Source organism: Ichthyophthirius multifiliis (assembly GCF_000220395.1).
Source record: "Ichthyophthirius multifiliis unplaced genomic scaffold scaff_1120509249553, whole genome shotgun sequence".
NCBI classification, from domain to species: Eukaryota; Ciliophora; class Oligohymenophorea; order Hymenostomatida; genus Ichthyophthirius; species Ichthyophthirius multifiliis.
This window is the reverse complement of record NW_004087614.1, coordinates 2,588-21,810: the sequence shown is the minus strand read 5'-3', so window position 1 is coordinate 21,810 and position 19,223 is coordinate 2,588. Positions and strand designations below refer to the sequence as shown.

Here is a 19,223-nt window from a genome sequence, read left to right as displayed (position 1 = left end):
TAAAAATATCTTATAACAATTTTAAACAAAATCTACATAGTAATCTGATTTATATAATAATGTTTTTTTTATTTTTATATATTTGAATATATAAAATTTTCTTTTTTAATAAATAATTTTTATATTTAAAATATTCAAAAACATATATTTTTAATAAATTTATATCAAAAAGATATAATACAATTTTATATTAATATTTTTATTATTATAAAAATAATATTAATATAAAAAATATATAAAAATATAAAATATATAATATAAATATAATTAAAATTTAAAATTATATATATATTTTAAATAGATGGTTTAATATAAATTAATAAGAATGCTATGAATTTATAATAGGTCTTAAAACTATATTCGGATAAAATTAAAATTTATAGAAAGTAATTCTTAATTTTGAATGGTAATTAAAAAATATTTTTTTAAATTTTAATTATATAAGTTGGAGTTATGAAGCTAAATTCTATTTATAATAATTATAATAATAAATTTTTTAATTAAATAAAAATGTAACTATTGATTTCTTCTTTTGAAAAAATAAAATCAAATAAATATAATTCTGTAAAAAATAAATATATTAAATAATATTAATTTTAATATATAATTAATGTAAAAAAAAAAAAAAAATTATATAAATAAAAGATAAATATTTATTAAAATTATTAAAAATATTAAAATATTATAACAAAAAAAAATTGATGTAAATAATAAATTAAAATAAAAAAAGATTATTATTATAATATATAAAAAATATATTAATATATTAAAAATTAAAATTAATAAAATTCAAATAAAAATATAATCTTAAAGTAAATAAATAAAAATTAATATAATAATAATAATAATAATAATATTTATAATAATAATAATAATAATAATAATAATAATAATTATAATAACTATAATAATTAAATAATAATAATAATATTTTATAAATTATTTATATTTATATTATATAATTTTTTTTCTTAAATTGAAATTTTTTATAGTTAAATATTTATTTTTTTAATTTAATATAAATATGTTTAAATTTTTTAAAAATAATATTATTTTTAATAATTAAAAAAATATTTTATACATTATAAAAAAATGAATAACTCTTAAAATAACTTTAAATCTGGTAAATCTGCCTTCTATATAAGAATTTAATTATACAATAAAATTATATATAAAAAAATCATTTATTTGTATAAAAGATAAATTTAAAATACTAAAAGAAACATTATTAATTAATAAAAAACATAAAATATTTATAAATATATATATATATTATTAATTTATTATTATAAAGATCAAAATAATAACGGAAATATAAAGGTAGTATGTAGAGTTCGTCCATTTAACCTTTAAGAGTTATAATTAGGTCAAGTTCTATGTGTAGATTTTATAGATGAATATTCAATTAAATTAAAAACTTAGCAATAAGAAAATAAAAACGAAAAGATAATATTTAATTTTGATCGTGTTTTCAATACAGAGTGCACTTAGTTAGAAATATATAATTTCGCTGCTGAACCAGTAGTTAAAAGTGTTTTAGAAGGCTTTAATGGTACAGTGTTTGCATATGGTCAAACTTCAAGTGGAAAAACCTTTACTATGTTAGGATCAAATATAGATGATAATTAATATTAGGGAATAATTCCCAGAATGGTAAATACCGTATTTAATTAAATAACTGACTCTCCTGAATTTATAGAATTTCGTATAAAAGTTAGTATAGTTGAAATATATATGGAAAAAATACGTGATTTATTAGATACTAAAAAACATAATTTAGTAATCAGAGAAGATAAATAAAGAAGTGTTTATATATAAGATGTAACTGAGCATTACGTTTCTAATGAATAAGATGTATTTAATATTATGAAGATAGGAAATTAAAATAGAGCTGTAATAGCTACTAATATGAATGAAGGCAGTTCCAGATCTCATCTTATATTCATGCTTACTATTTCGTAAAATAATTTAAATGATTTAAGTGCCAAAACAGGAAAATTATTTCTTGTTGACCTCGCAGGAAGTGAGAAAGTAGCTAAAACAGGAGCAGAAGGTAGAGTTTTTGATGAAGCTAAAACTATAAATTAAAGTCTTTCTAGTTTAGGTAATGTAATTAACGCTTTAACTGATGGAAAATCAACTCATGTACCTTATAGAAACAGTAAACTAACTAGAATATTGTAAGAAAGTATTGGAGGTAACAGTAGAACTACTCTTATTATTACCTGTTCACCTAGCTCCTTTAATGAAGCAGAAACTTTAAGTACTCTTAGATTCGGAATTAGAGCTAAAGCAATAAACAATAAACCAAAAATTAATAGGGAAATTACAGTGGCAGAATTACAAATGATTCTAGCCAAAACTGAATTAGAACTAGAAGATAAAAAAACAAGAATTATTTAATTAGAAAATTATATTTCTTAAGTAGGCTAAAGTGTACCAGTATCTGCGATCGATGGAGTCGAATGCTTAAAAGGGCTATAATAAATTAATGATATTGATGATTCAGAGAAAAAAAATTTATAAGAAGTAATTTTTTTATCAAAAAAAGCAAAAGTTAAAATTTAAAAGGAATAACTAAAATAATTAGAAGAGGATTTAGATAATGAAAAAAATAATTTGGTTGTTTAAACTGAATAGCTTAATAATGCTATAAAAGAATTCGCTAAATTAAATAATAAATTTAGTTTCATTCAATAAGTGATATTATTTATCCTTTATTTATATTTATTATTATTAAATAAATTAATAAAAATAGGAAAATACTATTTTGTAAAAACAAATAGAAGAATTGAAGTCTGAATTATAAGTTTAAAATCAAAAAAATCAAGAAAACCTACAAATCACAAATACTAAATATTAATAAGAGAAAACATAACTATAAAACGAAATAATATAATTAAAACAGATAAAAGTAATACCATAAGAATAAATTCAAAATATTGATCGTTCTCCGAAACAAATTTAACCTTTAGATTCTTTAAGTTTTATATAATAAGATGATTATAATTAATTAAAATAAAAAATTTAGTCATTAGAAAATTAATTATTTGTAGAAAAAAAACAGCTTGGAATTACAAAAATAAATACGTTCTTAAAAGAGTGAACTAGAGAATTAAAATAATAAAATAATTAATTATGAAGAAGAATATAAATAATTATAAATACAAATTAAAGAATAGGAGCATAAAATATAAAAAATAACTGATGATCTTTAAAATAGAGTTAATAAAGTTGTCGATTTGGAAATTTAATTGGATGAAAGCAATGATAAATACAAAAAATTGGAAGATTCTTTAACTATTTCTGATAAAGAATAACTAAAGAAATTAAATACTTTAGAAAAAACAATAAAAGAATTAACATAATTATATTACGAATAATAATCTATAAATACTGGATGGAAATAAGACGCTAAAATTAATGATAATAAATTAACTAGAAAAAACGAAAGGATTTTAGATTTAGAAACTTAATTATCAAGAGCTAAAGAAGAAACATAAATTCTTAAAAATAAAATTATACTTCTGGAATAATATCTACTTGAAAATAATAAAAATATAAAAGAAATATATGATTAAAATTAAAAACTTTAAGAAGATATGAATAGTATTAAATAAAAAAATTAAGATCCAAATGATATAAAATAATAAAAAGAACTAGCTAATCATAGTAAAATAGTAATTACACTAAAAGGTGGTTTAAATAAAATCTGTACATCAAACTTTTAGCTAGAAGAACTCCAAAAAACTTAAATTTAATGAAAATATAAATACATATTTTTATTTTTAATATTATTATTATTAATATAATATCTTTTATTATTGTTTATAGAATTTATTTATAATATTTTTTTGAATATTTTATAAACAAAAAAAATTGAAAATTGCATTTTTATTTTTGATTAATTTTTTTTAAAAAAATACATAAATAATAAAAAAATATAAAATCAATGTAATATATTTTTATTTATACTTATAAACAATTTATTTAAAAAATTACACAAGAATTATATATTAATATATAATTAACTATTCTTAAAATTAATAAAAAATATATGCAATCTTAAAATACAAATAATATAAAAAATAATGTATAAAAATAAATGAAATATTTATTAAATACTAATAGAATATTTAGATTATAAAGCTAAGAATTTATTTACTTTTTAAAAGATTAAATTTAAAAATAAAATTTATAATATTAAAATGAATAGTAAGAAAATAAAAAATATGATGAAACAAGTTAATAAAGCAGAACATTTTCATCTCAAAACTCAAATTAATATTAAAGCAGTTAATTATTAATAAAATAAATAAATAGTTAATAATAAAATAATCAGCAAAAAATAAATTATTAAAACAAAAGTAATTAATAATAAATGATTACAAACTTTAGGAATATAAAACAAGTGATTAATTAAAATTAGTTTTAAATAAATAATTAGCTTTAAAATATTTCTGAATCATCTGAAGATGATTCTTTTGAACTAAAAAAATTAGCCGAAGATTTATATAATAAATAAAAAAATAATAATTAATATCAGGGATAAATCGAATACAATTAAGATAATAGCATAAGCTAAATATAATAATATAATAATTAAGATGATGATGAAGATGAAGATGATTTAGACATAATTAATCTAGCATAAAAAATAAGCAAAGAAAAAAATATAAAAGTAAAGGACGAAACTAATTTAAATCAATATTTTTAGTTAAAAAAATTAAAGTGAAAAAATCATATTTTCAATTTTTTGAATATATAATTTTTTTAAAAAATAGAAAATCACCGGATTAAAAAAAATATTTTTTAAATTAAATAATTATATAAAATTTTTATTTCAATTTAAATATAAATCATATTATAAGGCTTTTAAATATAATTAAATTTTTTAAATCATGAAATATATTTTTTAAATTTAAAAGTGTTTTATTATTTAATTTTATTCTTTATTATTTTTATAATATATATCAAATAATTTTTTTTATTTTTATAATTAAAATATTTTCAAATAAATAAAAATAAAATTGTAACATGAAAACATTCAAAATATAAGCTAAAGTAACTAACATATTTATGTCAGATAATAAAATTAATACTAAATTAAATATTAAATACCTACTGAGCAATAATGTTAGATTTATATGCAAATAAACACTCTTAATCAAAACAATATTTGTTAATAACCGAAAATTCTTAATAAATAAAAAAATGAATATATAAAACTAAACTAATTTAAATATACTTCACTTATTAATTTTTTAAAATATGACTATTTTATTTTAATAATATATTAAATATATGCTAATTTTATGTCCAAAATATTAACGCATAAATGGAGTACAATGTTAAATATATAAGAATAGAATAAAAGTAATAATAATTAGAAAAAAAGAATTGCAAAATATTCTAGAAAGCATTAAATTTTGGAAATATATTATTAAAAAAGAAGCTATAAAAAAAACGAAAAAATAAAATAAATATAAATACAAAAATTAAATTATGAAAACTGAAATAAATATTAATATAATTGTATTTATAAATATAATTGAAAAAAAAGATATGGATATGGAACAAGAAATAAGCATAGATAATGTAATAGCTTAGTAAAAAGATTAAGATAAATAAAAAACAAATTTATATATATAAAAATATAAAATGTCATAAAAAGTAAAACTAGAATTTAATAAAAATAATAATAATAATAATAATAATAATAATAATAATTTTTATGTTTTTTTTTTTCATTATTTTTTTTTATATTTTTTAAAAAATGTATAAAATATTTTTACTTTTTTTGTTTATTTAGATTAATACTTTAATTGAGTTAAATCATATTTTAAAATAAGCTATATGTAAATTTTTCTTTTTATAAAAAATAATATATGATATTTTTTAGGTTTATATAAAGATAAAAAATTATTTTTAAATAAAAATTAATTACTTTTAATTTAAATTGCCAAAAATTTGATTTTTTCAAATAGTTATTTTATGTATACTCCTTAATATAAATATTTAGTTAATAAAAAATATTTATTTTGTTTTTAAACAATTATATTATTTTTATATTTTTTTCTATAATATCTATTCAAATTAGTTATAATTTTTTTTTTTATTTATTTAATTTTTATAATTTCTTTAAATTTCCATTTTATAATTCATTATTTATTTCTAATATTATTATTTAATAATAAAAAAAAAGATATATATAGATTAACTAAATTTTCACACAAAAAGTTGTAATTTATATAAATTAATAAATAAAAATGAAATTATTTTTATTTTTACTACTAATTTTTTCAGTATCTTTTGCAACTGTTCTTAATCAAAGTAAATAATATAAATTTAATTAAAAACTATAAAATGTAAATATTAAATAGATTTCCTTTAATTAATACAAAGATATAATTGTACTGATGAAAAAATAGAAATAAAAGATTAAATTGGATAATGTAAATGCGCAGATGGAGATTAATGTATATGGACTGGTGATAAACCTATAATGGGATGCCCTTGCAAAGCACCAATTAAGTCAAAAGTAGATTATTTATGTGTTAAAAAGGCAATAAGAAACGGATGCTCAAATACAAAACTCGAATGTTCTGAAAAAATAGGATAATGTGGTTGCCCTGGAAAATCTTAATGCGTATGGTCTAAGGAATAAGATATAATGGGATGCCCTTGTAAAAATATATTTATATTTATTATATATTTTTTATTTATTTTTTATTTTAGGTGGAAATCCTAAAATGCCAAGTTTTGCAAATTAAAATAACAATTAAAACGCTGAATAAGAAACTGTTAATAGTAAACCGAAATTCTAAAGAGATAGATCAAAATAAAAAAGAAAAAAAGATCTTTGAAAAATTATTTATTTTTACTATTAATCATTTATTTTAAATAAAGTTTTTTCTAAATTCATTTTATTAATAAATATATAGTTTAGAATTAAAAATAAATTAATTTTTTTAAAATATTTTAAAATTAATTTTTTTTTTTTTTTTTTGTGAAGTGAAGTGAAATTATTATAATTAATTTAATAATTATTACCTTTTATTTATATACAACAAAAATATAAATGGAAACATATTATAATTTAAAATATTATACTGGAGAATAAGTTATTAAATTAGAAGAACAAATAAAAAACAATTATTCAAAGTCCCTGATGAAGAAGAAATAGAAAAATAAATGTTAGAGGTAGAAAAATTAAAGAAAATAGATCAAGAATATTAAGAAAAGAAGAGAGAATTATAATAATAAAAATCAAAAATAAATTTAACAAAAATTCAAAAAATAGAAGAAGAATAAAAAAGATTAGCATAAAAATTAGAATAATTAATTAATGAACCTATTGAAAATGAATAAGAAGAAATGTTAAAATTAGTAGCTTTAAAAAGAAGGGTAGCAGAAGCACAAAAATAAGAAATGATGGTATTTAACAAGTTATTTTTTTAAAAATATTTAATATTTTAAAATATATATATATATATATATATATATATATATATATATATATATATATATATTTTTATTTTACAATAAACAAAAAAAAACCAGTTATTAGAAGAATAATATTTAAAAAAAAAAGAATTGGAAATATAAGAAAATGTAAGGAAAAAAATAGAACTTGAAAAGATTTTAGAAAAGAAGAAAGAATTAAATGATTAATTTCGAAAAACTAAAATAGAGTTAGATATGATTGAATAAGAAGAATTGAATAGAAAAAATTAAATGAAAAAATATATTGAAAAGGCTTTAAAACATGATATTTTAAATATTGATAATGAAAAGGAAAAATAGTAAATTAAAGATATTTTAGTTGAATAAATGGTTGCTGACCAAAAAGAAAAAGAAAATATTTTAGGAGAAATTTAAGCTGTTAGATAATAATAAAAAGATAAAATAAAATTTGAATTTCAATAAAAATTAAGAGAACTAAATGATTAAAGGTATTATTTAATTTTTACTTTAACTTAATAAATAAAATAATAAAAAAAGATTTTAATTAAATTAAGAAGGAGAATAATTATTAATTAAAAAAGCTTAGCATTTTGAATTATAAAAAAATGGTGTTGAATTTATGTCTAATATTGAATAAGGTTATGCTCCTCCAATAGAGTATATTTTATAAAATATGTAAAATATAAACGAAGATGAGTATCGTAAAGATTTCGATATAGAAGAAATTACTGAAAAAGCAAAGTAAATTGCTTTAAAGGGCAATAAAAAAATAGAATCTTTAAAATAGTAACTTAATGAATTTTCTATTTTAGATCCTTATACTAAACCTTATAAAGGTGAATTAAAACCTATTATCTAAAAAATGAACCCAGAAAATGTTTATATAGCCAGGCTTATTGTTGATTGGTTAATAGAGTAAGCAATAAGATAGTATTTAGAAAAATAAAATATATATGAAGCAACAAAAGAAAAATAGCAATATATATAAGAAAAAGCTAAAAGATTATAAGATAAAATCAAGTAAAAAATATCAAAAATTATAAATGAAAAAATATTGATAAAAAAAGTTAAGCATCAAATGAAATAAACTATGTATCTATTCGAGATCGTATATTTGAAAAAGTATTGAATAAAATAATAAGAGAAGCAGCAATAGAAATTGCAACAGTTAATTAAATGGCTAAAACAATATCTTTAAATTTAATTACTAGAGCTATTAAAGGTTAAAGAAATACTACCAATTCAGAAGCTTAATTAAGCAAATTATTTTATACTTTAAGAAATACCGATATGACAAAAAAAGGAGATGATACTTTTAGATTTAATTTTTAAAATATAGATTAATAATAAGATTTAAAAAGTAAAAAAACAGGGAAAAGACTAGAAGGTCAAAGAAAATATAAAATAAAGTACAAAAGATAAATAAGAAGAACATGAAGATTAAGATTAAGAAGAGGATAAAACAATTTTAAAATTATATCCTGAATCAGACTGTATTAATTAACTAGGTACTTAAGACATTATCGAAATTGAAAAATAATATTGGAAAAGTATTACTTTAGAAAATTAAAAGTTCATTTCTCATAATTCTAGAAACAAATATTTTGTCAGTGCTATTTGTATATCTTTTAATAAAGAATTCATTGCTATAGGATATTCTAACGGATTGGTTTAAGTTTTTGATACTTTTACTAGTTAGTTGGTTGCTATTGTAATTTTAATTAATTAAATTATATTTAATTTTTTAAAAAAGGTGGAATAAAATTAGTAAAAAGCTATTAAATAAGTAATATTTGCCTATGATAATATTAGCTAATTAATTGCATTAGATGAAGATGGTAACGTTACTGTAAATTATAATGCAACTAATATTAAGGGTAATAAACCAAATAAAAATAAAGAAGATTAATATGCTTTAAATTTTTTACTTTATTATGATTTAAATTGGAAATGGATTACTAGAGGAGGAAAAGCTAATGTCTAGGATGATTTGAAAATTGTTACTTCTATTTTTCATCCAGGGATTACTTTTACAGTATATTTTTATAAAAAATAAAAGAATATTTAATTTTCTTTTAATAAAAGGGAGTTTAACCATCTATTTTATTAGGATGTTAAGGCGGATTAATAATGAAATTTAATTCTAATAAAGATTTATATTAAAATTAAATTTATAAATTTCCTATACATAATGTTATAAATACTCATATTATTACAAATTATGATGTTGAATTTCCTTCAGAAAATTAAAATTTAATCGATTTTAAAGATAATTATGCAAGCAATAATTAAAAACCTCCAAATATTTTTAGAGAATTTTTTGTCGAACATAAAGCTAAAATTGTTTAAATATTTTTTATTAATAAACCTGAAACTTTTATTAGTATAGATTCAAAGGTTTTTTTTATTATAATAAAATAAATGTTATTTTTTTTAAAAAAAGGGATACATATATTATTGGATATATGAGAAAGAATAATATAATGTAAAGTCAAATGGATATAAGCCGAAGTCTAAATTCAAAGTATATAAAAAAAGTAGTTATAATAACAAAAAATAAAAAAAGGTAGTTACAGAGTCTATGTATTATGTTCCTAAAGAAAAAAAAGGAAAAGATGATGCAGATAACTTAAAAAAAATAGAATTGGCAACAAAAGAAATGACAAAAGATTAAGGAGGATCATTATATTATAAAAAATTAATTGAAGAAAATCCTACTTACGAAAATGATCTTATTCAATAAACATTTATCCCGAATTTATAAAATATAGCAGATATTGTAATTACTAAGGAATAATTTCCTACTGAATCTGATTAAGATGTCATATTTTATAAAGGAAGAGTAAATTATAAAACTTAAAAATTTGAAAGTTTGTATGAGGAGAAATTTACAAGTAAAATTAAAAAAATAAAGAATAACAATTTATATTCATAAAGGTTTAAAAGTAGAAGGATATATATATGAATGCTAAATAGTCAGTGGAAATAAATATATTTACATAGAATAAGTATATCCACATAAGATAGATACAGATTTAGTTATTATTCAGTTTATAAGATTTGATACAACACTTTTTAAACTAAAAAAGGTAAAAATATCAATTGAATCTCCTGTAGTAGATGGCGTAGATTTTACAGTCGTAGAAAATTTTACTCCATTTGGAATTCCTTATTTATTTGTGCTTTTAAGATAAGGCTTGATGATCATATCTTGTGCTACAGGTAGTAAATTGTAATTGTTTGATTAATATTTTAATGATATAATTTAAGAAGCGAAACTTAATAATGTAGTATTTGGTAATATTATAAAGCATTTATTAGATTAATTCATTTTTATATGCGTAAGTGATTGCAATGGAGTGTACAAATATCACATAGTAGATAGTAATGATTCTGAATAAAAGAGAAAAATTTTAAGTAACCAACTTGAATTCAAAAGATTATATTCTATTTGAAAATTATATTTTTTTTAATTAAAAATTATATATATCTTTATATTTAAATATTTATTTTATAAAAAAATGGATAATACAGTTTTTAATATAAAAAATGAAAAAAAAAAAAAATTTTTTTTGTCTTCATAAAATTTTTATAAATAGAATAATTTATAATCTTAAATGTTAAAACTGAGTCTAAATAATACATTAAGTTAAGATTAAATAGCTTTAAAATCAAAAAATTTTGAGTTATTTAAATAATAATCTAAAATTTCTTAAATTTTAAATCTTTAATATCAATAAAAAGAGGAATATAATAACATTTACTAGCAAAGATGTATGCAAAATAAAATATAGTAAACAATGAATATAAGAAAAAGTAGTTGTAAAAGTGAAAGAATAAATATGTAAAAAATAAAAAAAGAAGTAAGATCATTAACAAAGTCGAATGCATTAATTAAATTTAAATAAAATTCTAGTTTTTTAGAAAATTAAAATGTCTTTTTGAATGATGAAAATCATGAAAACTAAAAATAAATAAATTTTAAAGGAATAAAATCTAGCAAAAATTTAAATTTACTATTTTAAATTTAAAAAAAAAAAAAAAATGTATTCCTTTCAAATAAAATTAATAAAATTATATCTGCGAAAAAAATATATTCTGCATCTTGGGCAAATTTAAAAGATAGTATAGAATTCGAAATTCAATAAAAAAAGAAATTTTTATGTGAAAAAACTTAAAGTTTAGATAAAAATGTTTAAATTTTAAATATTTAGAGTAGGCTTAAAAAAAAAGCAATTAATTATTTGAATAAAAGTTCAATGAAAAAAAAAATAATTTTTAAGTTAAAAAAAATAACTTTATTAAAAATATATTTTAAGTCATTAAAGATGATAAAGCTAAATTTTAATAATATTTTATTGATTGTAAAGATGTTATTATTACTAATTAAAAAAGATAATCTTTAGATTAATTCATTTTAGATAAATAAAATCTAATTAATTGGCATTAAATAAAGTATTATATTTAAAAATTAATTTACCATTTATATATATATATATATTTATATATTTCCATATCATATAGATATCAAACAGCATATGAAGAAATGAATAAGATGAGTAACCTAAGAAGTTTATATTGTGGTTTAAAATTAGGCAATTAATAAAATATACAATAAGTAAATTACATGACAAATAAGCAATAAGAAGAATATTATACTAATTAATAAGAAATATAGAAATAGGAAGAAAAATATTATAATGAATTTAAGAAATAGTAAAAATTATTTAATTGTGAAACAAAAAAATAATGTAAAGATTAATTAGAAGAGAAAAATATAAAATAATAAGAAATTGAAAACGATAAAAATTCGTTATTATTAGAAGGAATTTAATTTGAAGATGTTTTTTAAATTTAAACAAAAAAAAAATTTCAAAGAATTAGAATTGAAATTCTTAATTATTTATATAAATGCAATCATTTAGGACTTTCAATCAAAACAGTTATTAAAAATAATATTTTTTTAAAAAACCTTTTTAAAGATAAAATTCAAAGCTTTTTTTTCATATCATTAAATAAAATAACTTAACAAAAGTAAAAGAATTGTTATAAAATGATAAGTTTTTAATTTATGAATATGATAACGTTTATTTTTAAAAATAAAATAAAAAAATATTTATTTATAATAGATTTTTCAAACGCCTTTACATTGGGCAGTAAAAAGAGGATATACAGAAATAGTAGAATTATTAATTTAATATAAACCAGATATTGATTCTAAAGATTAAGTAGGAAGAACTGCTCTTTATTTTGGTTATAGAGATGGATATAATGATATTTGTAGACTACTTTTACTTAATAAATCTTCGCCTTGGTCTTGTAAAACTAATAATATTCATTAAATGGTTTATATTAATAAAAAAAATGATATAATTACTTTTAAAATTGCTAAATAAGTAATATATTATTTTAAAAAATTCGTATAATACATTATATTAAATTTTAAAAATTAAATTTAAAGCAATAATAAAATTATATTTAAAACAATTATATTTTTAAAGTTATAAAACTTATATTTATAATCAATTTTTTTAAAAAATTACATTATAATTAAAAAAAATTATAAATAAAAGTATTAAACAAATCATAAAAATTAAAAATATTTAAAATTAGATTTTTTATAAAGAAATATAAAAATAAAAAATATTAAATATATTAAAATATATATAAAAAAATATTAAAAAAAGATAAGTATAAAATATATATAATTTTATTACATTATAAATTATTTAAATGTTTATTATAGCAATTAATATATAATTTTTTTTTTTTTATTTAAATTAAATTTAAAAATAAAAATATAAGATTCATTTAATGATGATGTTAAATAAGCATGCAAAAAGAGAATAAATATGGGAAGAAACAAAATATTTATTTTAAGAATAAAAAAACACAATAATTCTATAAAAATTGATAATTATATTTATTAAAAAGAAAATTATATTATATAAATAAAATATGTTATAATCAATATGTATATTTATTTTTTAATTTATCTACATTTAACATTAACCTTAATTAACATTTTTCATTTAAACTTACTTTTAAAAAAAAAGTATGAATATTAAATAATATTATAAAAAGTAATATAAAGTTTATAAGAATATTTAATTAAAAAATAAAAAAAATATATAGTATTAATATATTAATAAAATTAAAATAAAATTAAATATATAAATTATAAATATATTATATAAATTTAAAATATATAAATATATAAAATATAAATATAATTTATTTCTTTTAATATTTTTTACTAATTATTTTATATTTTAAATATATATTTTTTTATTTCTTTATTATATCATTATTATTATATTTATTATTTATTTTTATATATTATTTAATTTTTTTTTATATATATTTATTTGACTTTACTTATTTTTTTTTTTTTATGAATTTATTATTTTAAAAATTATAACATAAAATTATTATCTAATAATAAGAAATAATTTAAAACAAATTAGAATTATTATTTTAATATTTTCAAATTTTAATTTTTTTTAATTATTATATATATTATTTATAATTTTTATTTTTTATATAATATTATATAAATATACATTTTTATTTTATTAATATATATTTAAAAATATTAGTTAATTATTTAATATATTTTTTATAAAAATAATGTATATTTTTTTATTAATTGTAGATTTTAATATATTTAAAATTTTTATTACCTATTTATTGGCAATCAGCTTAATATAGTTAAATAACTAATATAATCGAAACTAAAGATATAATAATAAAGAAATAAACTACAGATATACTATTTCCTTATATTTAAATAAAAGTAATTACTAATGGCATAGAACCAGATATTATATTCTATAAGGATCCCATAATACCGTATCCTACTCCCTTAATATAAAAATAAAAAATTAAAATATATATATATATATATATATATATATATATATATATATATATATATATATATATATATTATATATATATATTTATATTCATATATTTAAATAAATAATACTAATTTATTTTTTGGAATTATGTAAGAAACGGTGGGCCATATAACAGCTCCGAATATAGCGTAACTAAATCCTAAAATGCTAAGAGTGATTTTAGGCTAAACAAAAGGAAAAAGTGCAAAAGAAGTAAAACATAAAATTGTTGAAATTATAAGTAAATTAATTCTCTATCCAAATTTATCACAGATATATCCAAATAAAGGAAATAATAAAGATGCAATTATATAAGGAATACCCATTAATTAACCTGCTAATTCTTAATTTACCATTAATAAGTTAGTTTTCGGTAGCCAAAGATCAATTAATATTGAACTTGAGCATGTATTAAATGTTACTACACATATATAAAGGGCAATTGTTAAAAAAGTTAAAATCCAAAATAACTTTAAAAAATATGAATATCATATTTAATTTATATTAAAAAAAAAAAATACTTTGCTCATTTTTTTAATGTTTTTGAATATTTTAACAAAAACTAATTTTAATTATTTAGAAAGTATATATTATTTTTGTTATTTTATTATTGGATTCAAAGTTAATTTATAATCCACATAAACTAAAATTATTGCACATAAAAGACTAAATAAACAAATAAAAATTCCAAAATAAAAACTATAAGTAATTGATTTATGCTAATTTTTAGTATTTTCAAAATTTTTTAATTATATATTAGTTATTTTAATTTAAAAATTATAAATAATATAATAATAATAATAAAAAAAAATAATAATAAGAAAAATAATTTACTTCAGATATTCTTGGTGTTAATTATGAGTTTAAAACACTTGCGAATCTAATAATACTTAATTTAATTGATTATGCAAATGATACTTCATTTCCTTAAAACCAATTTACAATCAAAGAATTTATAGAAATTCCTAATGATTCTCCACCAATTCCAAAAATAAATCGGCCCAAAATCATTATTTTTAAACTTTTTACATTTATTCCGCATGTAATTATTATTTGCCCAATAGTTATAAATAATAAAAATATAATTGTCATTTTTCTATATCCTATTTGTTTATTTATGTTAAAAAAAAATATATAATAATTCTTAAAAAATAAATATAAAAACTACCTATTAAATCTGATAGTACACCACCGTATAAAGGTAACACTATATTTGGCATAGAATAAACTGTATATAAAAAACTATAATATATCTCAGCATCTTCTTTGCCGTATACTGGTGTAAAATGTTCAACTAGTTCAGATCTTAAAACTGCAGGAATATCAAGTATATATAAGTCAGCAAACTTTTTTTAATTTAAATAAGACTATTTATAGTTTTTTTATTAATTTTACATATACAACTGAACATAAAAGTAAAATAGGAAATCTTATTTATTGCCTTATTTATTAAACAATTTTCATAAAAATATCTTAAAAGTTAATTTTAAATAAGTAAAATTTAATTATTTAAAATATTTTTATATGTAATTGTATAAAAATACTATTTATAATCTAATATATTAAAAATACATAAAACATATATTTATAAAAAAAAAAATATTAAAAAGCTAAAAAAAATTATATTAATAAAAAAAAATTAATTAATAATAAAAATATATGATAATATTTATAAATTTTAGAAAAATAATAAATGTTTTATTTATTAATTTATATATGAAAAAAATAAAATAAATTTAATTAAAATTGTATTTATTATAATTATTATTATTATTATTATTATTATTATTATTATTATTATTTTTATTTTTTTTTGTATTTTTTTTTCTTCATTTTTTTTATTTTTTTTTACTATTAATTTTTTTATTTTTAATTAAAATATTTTAAATATTAAAATACCTTAAAAGATATAAATACATATAAAAATATAATGAAATCAATTTTAATATTTTATTTTTAATTATTAAATTCAAAAAAATGATTTGGGAAATACTCTTTTGAATAAATGCATACATATTGTATCATTAGGTTTAACAAAATTACTAAATTAACATTTCATGAGTCCATGTGTTCCTAAAGATTCTTATATTTTTCCTCTTAATCCAAGTTTAGTTTTTAGTTCTACAGGCTAAAAATATTTTATATCTAAGGGATTAAAGAACATTAATCTCACAACACATTTTCTTTTATTAATCTATATTTTTTTTTTTTTTTATAATAATATTTTTTTTTAATAAAATATACTTTATAAGGATATCCTGTGAATATTATTCTTTTTAAAATGATTTATAGAGGGTCACTTTTTAATAATTCTCCATTTAGACAAAATTCAGCTTTTTATATTTCATTTTCTGCAAATATAAGTACATTAGCAGGAGGGTATATATTTTAATAATAAAAAGATGCCATATAATTTGCGTTTTTTTCTTTTAGTTTCTTAACATATTTTGTTTTACTATTATGTGCATACATTTTTGAAAAAATTGTATTTACAGTTGCTTTTCTAAATCCGAAATTAATCAAATAATTTTTTTTAGAAAGTATTTAATTTTATCCCTCATATTCATTGTTTCTTCTTATTTTTAAATGAACTACAGTCATTTTTCTTTCATGTTTTAAAACTGTAGATAAAATCTATTTTTAAAATAAAAAATATTTTAATTAAAAAAAAAAATTACTAAAGGTTTTTCTTTAGGATGTTCAATCAATTTGTTAATAGGAAAGCCTTTAACGTAAATTTTAATATAAAATCCTCCATAAGCAAAAGCATTTTCTTCAGCATTAATATAAGCATTTTTTTTTGTTCTAATATAGTTTTTGAAAGTATATATTTTCTCATATGGATCAGGTAAATTTTCAAATTCATCCCATTCTGAGTTTTTGAAACTTTTCATTCCTTAATATTTTTCGTACCTATCTCGAATTTAAAGTTATGTATTGTATTCAACTTCATCTTCGAATTCTAATTCGTCTTCATTTCTTTCTAATAGTTCTAATATTTTTTGTTTTTTTCCACTCTCTACCTCTTATTATGCATCATCCTAAGAATTTACCGATATAATATCTTCATCATTAATATTTTCTAAATCAATTTAATCCATAGTTCCATTTTATTACTTATATTTAGTGTTTTCTTTTAATTCTTCTTCTTAAATATTTTCTTCTTCTCCAGCATTTTCTATTTCAAACTCTTCGGCATCTTAATTTTGATTATTTTATTAATTTCCTTCATCCTCTTCATCAATTTCTTTAAGGATATTTTTATTATTTTATTTTTTTGTCTTATGTTGTTATTAAACTTATCCTTAAGAAACAAAACTTTCTAAAGATTCCTACTGTGTTGAAACTTAAGTAAGCAAAATATCACTATTTAAATTAATCATAGACATACTAAGATCAACTTAAATATGTTTTTTTTAATTTTCTATTTAATTTTATAAGGATTTTTTAAAATTTCAATTTTTTCAATCTAAAAATCATCATAACCAGTAACATGCAATAATTAATTAGCATTAATGCAACTTCCTCTAAGAAATCCAGTAAACTCAACAACTTAATTTTATGTATTAACTAAAACTTCATCACACAACATATATCCTCTATTTTCTTTCCATTCAAAATTTTATAATTATGTTCCTTATAAAGTTCTTAATAGTTAAAATATGGTTTGTTCGTTTTCTATACTTATAAATGATTCTGGCTAAAATTCACTCATAAAATATCTCTAAAATAGTTTCTTTACTTCTTTTTATTTATTTTAAGGAATACTTGCTATATTTTAAAGCACTTATACTGTAGAAGGAAGTCCTTATATTTTTAATGCTGATAAAATTTTATATCCCCAATCAGAAAAAGCATTTGCATTATTATATGGGTCTAGATTCAGTTTTTCTAAGTTAGTATCCTTACAAGATAATACAGGGCATATTATATCTGCTACTTTACAATAGTCTAACATATTCTCAAAGTTTTTGTATTCTCCTGCAATAAATATAAAATTTTCTTTTATTAATCCAGGAACTAAATTTATTTTTATTTTTTATTTTTTTAATATGATTGTATATAATTTACAATATGTGGGATGTGCGAAGAATTAATAGTATGGGAATTTAAATGACATTCTAGTTTAGTTAATTTATTATATATTTTCACCCATTTAAACATCTTCGTATTTTTACAAAATATTGCTTATATATTGTTTTATTTGTTCCAGTAATTATTAAGTATCAGCACTATCATTTAAAGGTAAAAAATAAACAACTCTAGGAGGCTTAGCTTAATTTACCATTTCTACAAAAGCTAATTTTGTAGCCTCATCAAGGATGTTATTTTATTTTATTAATTTTTCTATTTTTTCTTCCTTTTTTATAGCCTTGTTATATTTCTATTATTCATTTTATAACTTTCGCGCATTTTTGTTCAAGTTTATAAGCTTTTTAGATATCTTTTTTGTTTTACTCTAAATTTTGTGGGTTTTTTCATTAGAAGATCCTTTGAATTTCTTATTTTTTTGCTTAAAGTTACCTGCTTTATGTGCTGAAGGCATTTTTTATTATTTTTATCTTTTGTAAAATTTAATATAAAGATTTTTACACTTTTTAATTAAAAAAATAAAAACGCAAATATATTTTTAAAATAATTTTAACTTTTTTTATTTTTTTATTATTTTTATATTGTTATTAATTTAATTATATAATACATTATTTAATTAAACATAATATTATATATTATTTTTTTTAAAAAAAGTAAAAAATATATGCGAATCTATAAGAACTTTAACTTATGATGCTATAGTTATTATGTTTTTAATTTTTTTTCAATAATAAAAGAGTTAATTAAGGCTTTACAAATTAA

General features: G+C 16.8%; 4 protein-coding genes across 4 annotated transcripts, besides 42 other annotated features; 2 read left to right on the top strand and 2 right to left on the bottom strand. All coding sequences in view use genetic code 6, as the record gives it.

The window, feature by feature from the left end:
- Positions 1–200: 200 nt before the first annotated feature.
- Positions 201–262: a microsatellite.
- Positions 210–267: a microsatellite.
- Positions 268–815: 548 nt separating this feature from the next.
- Positions 816–927: a microsatellite.
- Positions 829–930: a microsatellite.
- A 51-nt stretch (positions 931–981) lies between these two features.
- Positions 982–1,020: a microsatellite.
- Positions 1,021–1,053: 33 nt separating this feature from the next.
- Positions 1,054–1,092: a microsatellite.
- Positions 1,093–6,866, top strand: IMG5_011380 (kinesin heavy chain, putative; the record flags this gene model as incomplete). The annotated part of the gene is made up of 6 exons (XM_004039698.1): positions 1,093–1,123; positions 1,295–2,529; positions 5,813–5,858; positions 6,307–6,333; positions 6,384–6,686; positions 6,739–6,866. 6 exons carry the CDS (start codon positions 1,093–1,095, stop codon positions 6,864–6,866), a joined length of 1,770 nt encoding a protein of 589 aa, XP_004039746.1.
- Positions 3,777–3,810: a microsatellite.
- Positions 4,874–4,921: a microsatellite.
- Positions 5,688–5,730: a microsatellite.
- Positions 5,740–5,771: a microsatellite.
- Positions 6,006–6,039: a microsatellite.
- Positions 6,696–6,735: a microsatellite.
- Positions 6,702–6,736: a microsatellite.
- Positions 6,867–7,142: 276 nt separating the features above from the next.
- On the top strand, positions 7,143–10,922 carry IMG5_011370 (hypothetical protein; the record flags this gene model as incomplete). Its single annotated transcript, XM_004039697.1, has 9 exons — positions 7,143–7,437; positions 7,564–7,955; positions 8,005–8,487; positions 8,535–8,634; positions 8,840–9,178; positions 9,221–9,502; positions 9,553–9,864; positions 9,911–10,337; positions 10,417–10,922. Exons 1-9 carry the CDS (start codon positions 7,195–7,197, stop codon positions 10,920–10,922), a joined length of 3,084 nt encoding a protein of 1,027 aa, XP_004039745.1. The 5' UTR covers positions 7,143–7,194.
- Positions 7,481–7,532: a microsatellite.
- An 809-nt stretch (positions 10,923–11,731) lies between the features above and the next one.
- Positions 11,732–11,775: a microsatellite.
- A 1,329-nt stretch (positions 11,776–13,104) lies between these two features.
- Positions 13,105–13,152: a microsatellite.
- Positions 13,153–13,582: 430 nt separating this feature from the next.
- Positions 13,583–13,686: a microsatellite.
- Positions 13,607–13,699: a microsatellite.
- Positions 13,615–13,654: a microsatellite.
- Positions 13,627–13,699: a microsatellite.
- Positions 13,638–13,699: a microsatellite.
- A 47-nt stretch (positions 13,700–13,746) lies between these two features.
- Positions 13,747–13,825: a microsatellite.
- Positions 13,749–13,836: a microsatellite.
- Positions 13,764–13,808: a microsatellite.
- Positions 13,837–13,953: 117 nt separating the features above from the next.
- Positions 13,954–15,766, bottom strand: IMG5_011360 (major facilitator superfamily protein, putative; the record flags this gene model as incomplete). Its single annotated transcript, XM_004039696.1, has 5 exons — positions 13,954–14,331; positions 14,459–14,839; positions 14,891–15,088; positions 15,204–15,472; positions 15,538–15,766. 5 exons carry the CDS (start codon positions 15,764–15,766, stop codon positions 13,954–13,956), a joined length of 1,455 nt encoding a protein of 484 aa, XP_004039744.1.
- Positions 13,964–14,054: a microsatellite.
- Positions 13,968–14,054: a microsatellite.
- Positions 13,992–14,063: a microsatellite.
- Positions 14,015–14,055: a microsatellite.
- Positions 14,357–14,435: a microsatellite.
- Positions 14,358–14,444: a microsatellite.
- Positions 15,163–15,199: a microsatellite.
- Positions 15,767–15,874: 108 nt separating the features above from the next.
- Positions 15,875–15,941: a microsatellite.
- Positions 15,929–16,008: a microsatellite.
- Positions 15,981–16,030: a microsatellite.
- Positions 15,982–16,025: a microsatellite.
- An 88-nt stretch (positions 16,031–16,118) lies between the features above and the next one.
- Positions 16,119–16,237: a microsatellite.
- Positions 16,122–16,177: a microsatellite.
- Positions 16,152–16,240: a microsatellite.
- Positions 16,241–16,262: 22 nt separating this feature from the next.
- Positions 16,263–16,300: a microsatellite.
- Positions 16,301–16,338: 38 nt separating this feature from the next.
- IMG5_011350 (ribosome biogenesis protein, putative) lies at positions 16,339–18,657 on the bottom strand (the record flags this gene model as incomplete). Its single annotated transcript, XM_004039695.1, has 5 exons — positions 16,339–16,563; positions 16,614–17,003; positions 17,048–17,547; positions 17,757–18,389; positions 18,441–18,657. 5 exons carry the CDS (start codon positions 18,655–18,657, stop codon positions 16,339–16,341), a joined length of 1,965 nt encoding a protein of 654 aa, XP_004039743.1.
- Positions 16,549–16,601: a microsatellite.
- Positions 16,575–16,611: a microsatellite.
- Positions 18,658–19,017: 360 nt separating the features above from the next.
- Positions 19,018–19,051: a microsatellite.
- Between the last annotated feature and the right edge of the window lie 172 nt (positions 19,052–19,223).